The following is a 12,391-nucleotide window of genomic DNA, read 5'->3' on the forward strand; positions in this document are numbered from 1 at the left end:
GTTTGTTGATTTTCTAACTTGTCAGCCTGGAGAGAAAAGCACTGGTTAGAATTCTGCAAAAACTGAACATTTCTTTAAAATCTATTTCTTAGACATGGTTTCTTTTGATATTTAGAACTGCCAACACCCGACTTCTGCCTTTAATATTTTAGTAGCCAAGCATGCCCATCACACGCGGCTCTGCAGCAAACGAGTGAGCGATTCTGATGACATCTGGAACACAGAGCCTAACTCGCACTGAAATCAAGACGGAAGCAAATTCAAGCTGCTCTGCTGGAAATCAAAGGCGGTCTGACCTTGTGGTTTGGTAAAAATGTTGCACGCGCTTTTTACATCGAATGAGCTTTCTTTTTAAAAGCAGTTAACTGATATGGAGCAGCAGCAGAAAACCGCCAGGGGTCATTTTCTTTCTATGCTTTCCATTTCAGCTCCTTCTTCCCATCTTTTCTTTTTTTTTCCTGGTGAAACATCACAGATTTGGGGCAGGAAGACAGAGAGAGTGAAAAAAGACTAACCAGTATTTTGAGTTTACTATATTTCGGTTTAATTCTGCTTCATGGATTGTTTTCTTGTTCTCGTAGTGATGATGATTATTTCTTGTTTCTGTTTATCCGTGCTTAAGGATTTGTTCTCAGTTGTATCTCACGTTTAGTTTAGTTCAGGTTCCATGTGTCAGTCTCTGTCTGTCTCTCAGTGTAAAGTCTGCATGCTTGTTTAGTAATTCATGTGTCCTGTTTTATTGTGAAAGTCTTTGTCTTATGTTAGTGTGTGCAGCTTGGTTCCCCCCGTCTCGTTAACCCTGATCTCTCCCAGCTGTGTCTCCCTCCTGTTGCCCATTCGCTGATTACCACCCTGTGTATATTAGCCCTGTGTTTTCCTGTGCTCAGTGTCGCGTCGTACCCGCAGATCCTGCCTGTGTGTTCCAGTTAGTGTTTTCATGTTTGGTTTCTGTTTTGTTGGTGCCAGCAATAAAGCTGTGGTTTTCAGTTATATTTCCGTCTGAGAGTCCTGCACTTGGATCCACATCTCCACCTGCCCGCACACAGAGCCCTGACAACATCAATTACAAAGTCTCTATTAGAACGGCATCAAAAAAGCGTGCAAATATGGAAGAAACTGCATGCTACTTCCACTGTAGGAGCCTGTGGGACTCCTGTCTTATCACGCACAAATTAAGCATGGTAAATGCTAATTACAGTGTAATTTAAAACACAGCCAATTATATTCTGACTCTGAGCAACACAAACGCCCTTTCTTCGTGACCTTGTTTATCTCAAAATCTGATAAAAGAAGTGTGTTTTCTTTTCTAAACACAAAGAGCAAACAACACGACTGCTTTCTCTTTCTTTTTTTAAAGCGAGCGTCGAGCAAAGAGCGTTAAAGTCTCCTAATGGCCGTGAGTATTTTCATTTGTAGTCTTGTGAGGTCTCCAAGGAGCTGGAATTAGCGTGGGTTCACAGAGATGGTACAGAAGCAAGCATCAACTGGAGATCATTTGCATTTAAAGGATTTTATGCAAATGAGGCTTTGCTTTGCTAATGTTTATGGACACCAGACATTGCATCACTGCACTCTGCTAGACACTATTTACTATCATTGTTGTTTTCCAATTAGAGGTGCTTGCTCACCGGCCTGACCTATTTCATCACACATGAATAGCAGTTTCGGGTAAAACATGACCTTTTAACATGGAACAAACAAACACTGCTATTCACAAAATGTACGTTGTTAGCTTAGCCAAAAGGTGGTATACACACTCGCCTCAATCATGGGCTATTTCTGTGTGCTTTTTCACATGACCAGGGGAGTACAGTTAAATTAAGAAATAATGGTGTTAAATGTAAATATAACATTTTCATACTACACTGACATGAAGCAATAATATTATGAATTATTATTCTGCACAATTCATACTTTCTGAAGGTTTTCTGCTAAATAATATTTAAGTAAATGTTAATTTAAATATACCTGATCTAATAATGATTGTGGTATAGGAAGTAGTTTGGTTTAGTAAATGAATTTAATTGTTCACTCCTGCTAACTCCTTTCTATTGGCTGTTCACTGTGGGACCCTGTACTAATGTGAAATGTGAGTATGTGGCGCTGCCACCGACGGGATTAGAGTGTGGAACAGAATGTAGCTCAGAATGAAAAAACATTAACATCACTTTTAGTTAGTCCCTTATTCTCAGTCATGGAAGCCCCAGGGGGTAAAACTACTGTGGGGCCTGCAGATGCTGATAAAAAGGCAATAAGACAGGCAATAAGTCAGTCTGCTATCGAATGGGGTCAAGTTGACGATTACATGAATTGTGCTGGTGGTAATATGTCACTAAACTGTGATAAACCAGTGAAATCTGTTTCTGTCTGTTCCATCTACAGACACAGAAATTCAGATTAAATAGAAATTCACAGTAACTATTTCCAATCTGATTTCAGCCAGACTGCAACATGCATCTGTCTGCCTTTATGAATTAGATGGGAATTATTCGCAAGACACGAGGCAACTTTAGCAACCACCTTGTGATCTAAAGGGGCTGATAAGAGCTGAGCTCACTACACTGTGCCACTAAGGGAAGAGGAAGAGATAGTTATGTTGAAATACTTTTCTTACTTTTCAGTTTTCTTATGATTCTTAAATTATTTATTGTTGAATATTGTAAGATTTCATATATTTTGTAAGTAAAACCCTACAATCATATTGTTGTCTATCACTGCAAAAAAAACAAAACAAAACCCAGTACAATCTAGATGCTCATAATGCACATAAGGCCAAATCAATCTCAGAAGAACAGCTTGATGGAGGATCACTAAGTAAAGTTTAAAAGTTTAGATTTCACAAGTCAACAGTCATGACTTTTTAGACTAACATCTGTATAACTATAACTAGCTGTGTAAACTGTAAAATGATAACATTTGTTAATATAAAGTAGGGCTGCTCGATTATGGCAAAAATGCTAATCACGATTATTTTCACTGAAATTGAGATCACGATTATTTGACGATATTTATTTAACCCTTTAAGACCTACTATAGAACCAAGTCCACCAGAGCTTATATTATTTTTTTTACATGCTGTAGTGCCATTTGTGGGAGCATTTCAAGTTGCTATACATCAATACAACTGTTATAGCCCATATTTTAATAATATGTATGCATTAAGTCCATAGTAATTACATAAATTGCAAAAAAGTGCAATAAACTACAAAAAAAATTGAAAATCGCTTTTGTTTTGTTTACATATATTTCTACTTGGAGAAATTTAAGAGGCTTATCCCTCAAAACTTTAAATACAATAAAGTTGCAAAAAATAGTTTACAACAACAGGAAATTTATTTTGAGTGTCTTCATAGTTTTATTTTGGAGATACAGCAATTTTTATATACTGCAGGAAAAACAAAAAACAATCCTATGATGCAAATTTGCAAAGAAAACAGCATGTGCATCATTTCACTGTGGGAAGTGTTACGAACAGCTGATGGATCGGCAAAGCGTGTTTCTGGAATATTATGTTTTTGTTCCTGCAAGCGCTTTTTATGCAATTTTTGCAAAGCTATATGTGGAAGGAAACCGTGACCGAGGACAAGCTGATGGCATCAGATGTAAGTACAACTCCTCCGGTTTCATATGCAAAACAAATTATTGCGCTAGCTTACACGGTTCAGATTCTACAGGGATTTAAAAATAGTTACGCAAAACGGCGCGTGCTGCTCTGACCGGCTTTAAAGGGTTAACAATGACTTTAAAAAAATAATATAAAATAGTGTGCAACACCACTGAAGTTTTTTTTTTTAAACTCTCTTTTCAACCAACGGCAGTCACTCTCCAAATAACTTCTGCTTAGCTTTCCGAGCTTCCCTCGGGTCCTCTTAATCAGCGGTCTCCAACCTTTTTTGCGCCACGGACCGGTTTATGCCCGACAATATTTTCACAGACGGATCATTTGTCACCAACTGCATCACGTGCTACAACCCTGGTCTACATATCACCGTTGATGAACAGCTTTTCCCATCAAAGACTCGGTGCAGTTTCCTGCAGTATATTGCAAGTAAGCCGGACAAGTTTGGGATCAAGTTTTGGGTGGCTTGCGACCTAAAATCCAAGTACATTTGCAATGTCTTCCCATATCTTGGCAAGGACCCCAGTCGTCCCACTGGGGAGAGACTTTCTGAAAATGTAGTAATGAGGCTGATGGAACCATTCCTAGACAAGGGCAGAAATGTTACCACGGACAATTTTTTCACATCGCTTTCACTTGCGCAAAAACTTCTTAGACGGAAAACCACCATCCTCGGCACAGTCAACAAGATTCGCAGGGAAATTCCTCAATCCACTAGACAGACAGATCGCAATGAATTCACCACTCAGGTATGTTGCAGGTCTTTTGTGGTTCTATGTTTATGTGTTTCATTGTGTGTAAAAGTGCTATGGAAATAACAATTTATCTTATTTCTTAGGTGTTTTCAACCTCTGCTGCCACGCTGACGGCGTATGCGGCCAAACGGAAGAAGACAGTCTATATTCTTAGCAGCATGCACGGCGTAGTTCAGACTGATAACACTACCAAAAGGAAGCCAAACACTGTCACCCTTTACAACAAAACAAAGTGTGGCGTGGATGTGATGGACCAGATGGTTCGGGAGTACACTGTCCGCAGAGGAACACGGCGCTGGCCAGTTGCCGTGTTTTATAACATGATTGACATGGCAGCACTGAATGCACATGTGCTGTATCAAGCATGCTCCGGGACGAAGGAAAGACGGGTGGACTTCCTGGTGGAGCTTGCAAGGGAGTTAGCTCACTCTCATGTAGCTGCGAAGAAGGCAAGAAAAGAACAGTTGCCTTTGACACAACCCTCCACACCGAGCCCTGGAAAAAGAGCCATGTGTCAGGTCAAACACAATTGCAAGAACAATCATGCCACTGTGCGATGTGTTCACTGCAACAGATACACATGTGGTAAATGCAGACTACAGATACCATGGCAGTGCCAGGATTGTGAGTGATTGCTGAAAATGTTGAAATGTACTCACTCACTTTTTATAATTATTTGTAAAAATGTGTACAAATGGTTGATTTTTTGTACTGTTTTTATCAATAAATCTCAGCAACAAAGGACATACACCCATGTGTGTTGATTTCTCCCTAAGATGGCAAACTGAAACACTCCAAGTTGGTGACTTTTGGAGATTTGTTTCCCTGGATGATTGAGAATGCATCAAGATGAAACACAAAAGGAAGCTCACCGCTTTTAGCAGCTCCCCCACCCCCTCATCCACACACCCCCACTCCCCTCCCTCCAGAATTCCCAGGTAACAACCCAATTTACATATGAATGACTAGCCAATTTAGCTTCCACTTGCCTGAAGCTAAAGCTTAGCTAAAAGCCTACCAGCCATTTGGCTGGTGGCGGGTTTTAAAGGTAGAAAGGTAGAAGCCTGGGACTGCCAGTGTTAAGGTGTCGCGGATAAATTAGGGAGGGGCTAATAATCGGCTCAGTCATTTTTAATGATCGTTGAAAGCCCAGATCGTAATCGTGATTAAAATTCGATTAATTGAGCAGCCCTAATATAAAGTATTAAAAAATACAGCCCACGGAGCATCTATACTGTATTTTTGAATAAACAGGTTTTATAACACAAGGATGATGGCTGTTATCATCTAATTTATGTAACTCGTGATCAAACTGCAGCCTAGAGTTCAAAACAGCCATACTCGTTACTGTAAGAGTAATGAAAACTTCCAAGAGTGAAAAAGCAATATGAGTTCTACATCACAGCACATGTTCAAAAAGCTTAAGCATCAAGGAAAGGGATCTTTTCACCTTCCATGCACTCCCACTTTGTTTGAGAAACTGAATTAAATTAAGGAAGAGCTAAAATGACTGTTGCCTGCAGGCAAACAAACTTAGCTTAGTTTGCCACAAATCAAACCAAATTTGGCTCATAGTCATAAACTCAGGAGACCTGCAGCAGCATGCACGGTGTGTGTATAGGGACGTGGAATGTTCTCCACTACATTTATTTTAAAATATTACTACAATGAGTTATTTTTCAGAATTACATTGCTAATATAAGTTGTATATATAATGTGTCATAATATTTAGCTAAACATTACACTATTGAGTAATTAATGTGAGGGCCTTTGATTTGATCTTTCTGACAGCAGAGCTACTGAGTGAAGTAACAGAACAAGAAGTCAGTCTTACTTCCAAGTTATTAGCTTCAAACTTCAAAAGTCTCAGCAAAATAATAAACAGCAGTGCGTGCTGCTTTTGTGTGTAAAAACTGTTCATGCAGCAAACTTATTGTGTTGCACTTGCCTGTGGCCTGATGAAAAATACAGATTATTGACTTGTACTTTATTAAAGTGGGTGAGTTTGTCTGGCTTTGCCGTAAACAGATGCGCCAGTTGATCTCTTGCATTTACAAAAAGGCTGTTCAAGGAATGCTTGCTGCATTTAAGTGCTGGTGCTGCTGTCAAAACCTACCATGAGTGGAATAAAGGGTCTACAGCAGGGATCCTGGGGGCCAAATGTCTACAATGTATTTAGCCCTTCATATCTTTAACATTCAAAATGCAGAAATGTCTTTTTACACTTGTCTTTAATTATCTTATTTGACTGGAATGACAAATAAATGTAGCTCTTTATTAAATGTTTAATATTTAGGATACGCAATACCAAATTCTACCTCTAAAGCAATGGTTGATAAAAAGCACAGTTTTGTGCAAAAAGAAAAAAAAACTTATCTCCCTCATATTTGATGCTTTGCTTCTTTTGTTTGTGCCCTGTTAGTCTTCCAGAATACATTAAAAAAGCGTATAAATTCAAGGAAGTAGCAGCTGTATGCGAAGTTCCACAGTGCCAACTTCAATTGATAACAGCACTGCGTTGGGTTTGCTGCAACTACAGTTTCTCACTCTTCTTTTAATTCCTGCTGAGGTCTGCAGCCATTCTGCATGGTGTACTCAGAAATACCAGCGCTCATTTTCTGGCTTAAGAAGAACGTTTTTTGTTACAGTTCATTCTTTCAAAAAGTAAGAAACAACTTCCAAACTGTTCAATAACAAGTCATATTACACATGAAGTCTTTGTCTAGTTTGTTGTGCTCAGTTTGATACCGCTGCTTTGTCCTGTTGGAATGGCGATAGATCAGTACAGACACATTATGATACACGTCTTTCTGGCAGATGCACCAACAAGTATAAATGGCAATCTAGGCTCTTTACCAGGGCTTTCAAAATGGCCTATTTAATCCTGTGTGTTTTGTTTTTTTGCTTTTTAATTAGGATAACAAAATAATTTTGTTATCCTAATTCTGCAAAGCTCTGCGTAGGTGCTACACTCTGCATGTTGTAGCTGTGTCAAGGGGCAACATCACAAACATGTGGAATAACTGGTAACATCACCGTTTGGTAAGAGTTGGTCCTTTAGCTTAGCCCCTAATGTTTAAACAATCAAGCCACTAAAACTACTGTCTCTAGTTGTTACACATTTTTCTTGTATCTTTTAGAGTTTTTACACAGTTCTTCCTCTTCTCTGCACTGTCAGAACTACAAAATGACCTCCAGCAGGACACTGGTGTGCAAGTATCTGACCAAACAATCAGAAATAGGGCTGACGTTCTCGAGTGGGCCCTGTGCTCAATACCAAAATTGGCAGATCCACAAGTGGTGCCATCTGCTTTTCACAATAAGGGTGGGTTCACCCTGAGCACAAGCTCACTTCACCTAAATCCAACAGAACATGAGCTCAGGTCCAGATTTTGGGGGACATTCCTCAGTAGGGCTGTTCGATATAACAATATGAAAACGTCTATCGTATCATATCACGCTATCGTTATCAGTCACTGTAGAAGTTCTCTCTTTCTCTTATATTTAATAAAACCACTCTACGGACGGACAAGCGACTGTTTTTATGCGTTGTCGTTAGCAACAACGATGGTAAAACCATTGCGTGGCTTCGCCGTCCTCTTGTTTATTTTCCACATAAACTAGGGCTGCACGATTTTGCATAAATCACGATTTTTTTGCTTAGAATTGAGATCACGATTCTCTCACGATTTTCTTTTCCAGTATAAACATTTATTGCACTTATTAACTGCACATCAACTTCGTAACAGTTGAAACTGAACATAAAAACAATAAATAAACATAAAAACAACAAATGTCTCACATTTTGTCGTTGCCAAATGTTGTACTGCTTGAAATTCCGTCTCCACCGTTGCTCGACGCTGCGTGTATAGAGCAGGTAGTGCAACAATAGAAAAATAGTTGCGGGACGGCACTGTGTAGCGTTTGTCTAGGGTGTTGATCATTTTCCTAAATCCCTCGTTTTGCACAGTGTTGATGGGACCATATCTTTGGTCAGCTGATAAGTGATAGCCTCCGTAATTTCTTTGTGCCTGCGGGAGTTTGACGTGTATAGGGAAGCGCTGTATAAGGTTCCCGTTATTGATGTTTGGGTGGTTGACCGGAACGGATTTTCTCCTGTCACTTTCTCGTCATCCCTGACGTGCTCTCCGTTGTTTTTTCCCTGCTAATTTTAGCATCACACGGCACAGCTTCTGTATCACATGGTATAAGGCTCCGCCCTTGTCATTTGTTGAGCAGGAAGAGTGAGCGCTTGTTTTCATGCAGATTACGTCCCGGATCAAAATGCGGTACAATCGTCGTCGTCTTTTTTTTTCTTTTTTTTTAAAAATCGTTGTCATTTGGAAATGAGATCGCACATAAGTATGAATCGAGATCGCGATTTTCTAACGATTAATCGTGCAGCCCCAACATAAACCTTTCACAATAAAGCTGAAGATCCTGTTGAGATTGTTTATGAATAAGACGCTAAAAAGAGCCGTCAGGTGCCAAAAAAATAAACCTTAGAACAGGCTTTTCCCCACAGCACGGCGTGTAATAAATACTCACAAAGAAAACTGCGGCCATTTCAACTTATGTAACACTCGACCCCAAGTACACGACGTCCAGCTGAAAACACTTCACGCAAGTCGAGCTGCCCGAGATTCACAGAATTTACAGAAAATGTAAAACTTTTGTGATATATATCGTTGTCGGGACGATAAATGTTAAATGATATGAGGTTTTGGTCATATCGCACAGCCCTATTCCTCAGGACACCACCTGTCATCTCATTAGGAGCAGTACCAGGAGTGCTATTTTGAGTTGTGACAATGAAATTTTGGCAAAATTGACCAATCGCATAATTTTTCACTTCGGTGAAATTAAGTCCTCTTTTCATCAAATAATGTGGCATCCATACATTCCTACATTAGCCAGTCCATATCAATGTAGTTATCAAGCATGATTTGTTTTCACATTGAGATCTGATTGGTTTTCTAAGTATTCCTTTAATTCTTTTGAGCAGCGTACAGTGTCATGCAGATCCTTATGAATTACTGACGATATGGAAAGCAAGTGAAAGGCTTAAATGGTCCTAATGTCTAATGTTGAGTATTGAGTAATGTCAGAGTACTTTCTGACTGGTACTCTGGTATCAGTACTGAAAAGCCGTATTAGCCTGTGAGGTATTATTTAATTAAATCAAGAAGTAATCACACTCACACTGCTATCACAGCTGAGATTTCAGTAAATCCAACCCAGACTGCATTTGAAAAAATACCTAGGCTCGCCGTCACGTCAGAGATTCAAGAGACATAAAAACATCCACTGTCTACCTTGTATTGCAAAAGCTAAACAAAAACACCAGATATTTCTTGTGTTGTTAGACACAGACGGTCAAAATGTGCTTTAATTCTAAATAGAGACATTAACTCATAAAATGCAACTGGATACTATATACATCTATTTATGGAGAAATAGATAAAGAGCCTTCCCAGTGGCTCTTTATCTGTAAATAATACTCAATCCCCAGATGATCTGAAATGCACAACATCTTGCACATAAACACAAACACACACACACACTCTCACACACATTTGGGCACAGGTTACCTGGGAGGCCCTGGAACAGGTGTCCCTCTTCCACGGGCGGCTGACTTGCCCCTCACTGATGGCACCTTGGCATCCTCGGAGCCGCCGTTCAGGTATGTGAGCTCCTGCAGCTGGGCCTGTCTGATCTCATCATTGTAATCCTGCACACAGAGAGGCATCATGTTCACACTCACACACACATGCGTGCGTGCAGACGGCAATAGACTCGCTTTCAATTACACTGTATTAAATTACGTCCTTTATCTCCAGGGCTGCAGCCCCGGGAATATCTAATTAATATACTTTACAGTACTGCCGTGACCGCCGTTCCTGAGGCAGCAAAACATTTCAGATCATTCCTGTTGATAAATCCTCGGGACCCAGCTTGACTTCATCTTTTCACACAGCTGCTTTTTGCCCCTAACTTAAAACGGTATGGAAATATGGCTTTAATCTTAAAATGACTGATATGATTGTCATGTGTCCGCAGTATCAGTGTCTACACTTTATGGCAACTTTGAGATGAGAAGGTAGTCGGTGGGGACGGGACTGCCTATAATTAATGACGAGATGTAAATCATTGGTGCTCTGAGTATTGGAGACATCATTCATAATGAATGAAGAGTAAATAAGCTCCATGCTGTATGCTGCTGCCAAGGAGGGTTTGGCCCATGCAGAGAGATTCCCTCCTGTGGTCTTTTATTCCTCTTATACCCACGACTTCCCACACAGGATCACACACTGAATCACACACACACTTGGAAGACCCTGACAGAATTATAGTACAAGTTACAAACAAAGAGAGACAGTGAAAGAGCGACTCATCTCTGCTGTTATTCACTCACTTCACTGTGGACAGACTGAAATGAGTTGGCTGGGGCCAAAGTGCAGCTGGAGAGAGATTCAGGAGGAGAAAAAAGTAAAAGCCAGAAGAGGTAGGTGTGTGTGTGTGTGTGTGTGTGTGTGTGTGTGTGTGTGTGTGTGTGTGTGTGTGTGTGTGTGTGTGTGTGTGTGTGTGTGAGTAGAAAGGGAACATACTGGTATGAGAAACTTCTTGATCTCCTCCAGAGCGTGACCCATCCTGGCGTACGCCTCGGCTGGTGGGGCGAAGATCTCAATGAGGACGTGCAGGTCTTCGTTCAGGTGATGATATTTGGCCTCGCCGCTCTGCCGTAGCTCTTCTTCCTGATGCCACAACAAGAAAGAACAACAGTTTGTTATCATGTATTGTTTCTCTGAACAATAAGACTGGGCTTGCTTCCACTGCAAGGAACATTCACCTTCCTGTAACGATTTCCATAACTGTTAACATAATGAGGTTTGATGCTTTGATCCTGCAGAGTTTAAGAACTTTAGCCAATGGGCATTCTTTACAATCTCCTCAGCTGTCACATTTAGCTGATTGTTTTTGTCCCATCTTCATTACTAATGGGCGGAATTGATGTGCAGTGCATGCTTATGCCGACATCTCTGCTTGTTGCATTTTGGCTCATCTATGTGATCGCTGTCACTTCATTAAAATAAATTAAGCAACTCTGGGAGGAAATGAAAGTTTTGATTTATAATTGATGGAGTGCAGTATTGATTTCTGTAAAACAGGCTTATGTGAAAAATTGAGAAGTCATTTAGAAAAATCATTTATACGGAAAAAAGATTTTTAAACCTTTCGCTCAGTGTGTAGTAGAGCGGTGAATCTAACATCCCCGTGCAGGTGTTTGTCCCAGATTATTATAATAATGTTGGTTCGGATCACACTGCAAATGACCAATCACGTTACGGTGACGTCATAGCGCTGCATCTTAATGGGAAAAAAAAGAAATTCAGTTTTATTTAGATAATGCCAAATCACAATAACAGTCGCCTCAAGGTTCTTTATATTGTAAAGTAAAGACCAGACCTATAATAAAATATCCAGAGGGTTTTCGACCTACTGCACATTCACCTCCTCCTCTGCATACTGAGTTAATAGTGGAAACATCTCTTCCACTGCAAAACCAGCAACACGTGTCTTTATTTCCCACAGAAAGGCAGCTTTGGCTAAAGGCTAGCCATTATGGCTTCAGAGGTGTAGCACCAGCATCCTTCTCCTCCTCTACTGGTGGAACTGTTGGCTCAACGTGTTTCCTTAAAACGTGAGTTTTTTAGCATCTAACGGACATGTAATAGTTCTGCCATGTAACAGTGACCCTGTCTGCTATTTTGCTAGCTGATCTTAACAAGATAACGGATCACAAATGTAGGACTGGATACGTTCCTACTACGCAGCTGCTTGGCAACATGTCAGACAGAAATGACACACGTGTGAAAGCATGATGGACTTTTGTTCTTCCACTGCAAAAATTGACTTTTTTTTTTTTTGTGTAAAAATAAAATACACTCTTAACAAGCAAGTTTTGCACAAGAAAATTAAGCTTGTTCTAGGAAAATATTTTTCTCTATAAGATATT

General features: G+C 40.0%; 1 protein-coding gene across 1 annotated transcript in view; it reads right to left on the reverse strand.

The window, feature by feature from the left end:
* khdrbs3 (KH domain containing, RNA binding, signal transduction associated 3) overlaps nt 1-12,391 on the reverse strand; it is a 155,655-nt gene that overhangs the window by 48,997 nt on the left and 94,267 nt on the right. The window contains exons 4-5 of the mRNA XM_026157422.2: nt 10,983-11,129; nt 9,966-10,105 (exon numbers count right to left, since the gene is read on the reverse strand). Coding sequence (XP_026013207.2) covers nt 9,966-10,105; nt 10,983-11,129 — 287 coding nt within the window. The remainder of the gene's footprint in view (nt 1-9,965; nt 10,106-10,982; nt 11,130-12,391) is intronic.

This window comes from Astatotilapia calliptera, chromosome 22 (genome assembly GCF_964374335.1).
Source record: "Astatotilapia calliptera chromosome 22, fAstCal68.1, whole genome shotgun sequence".
NCBI lineage: Eukaryota > Metazoa > Chordata > Actinopteri > Cichliformes > Cichlidae > Astatotilapia > Astatotilapia calliptera.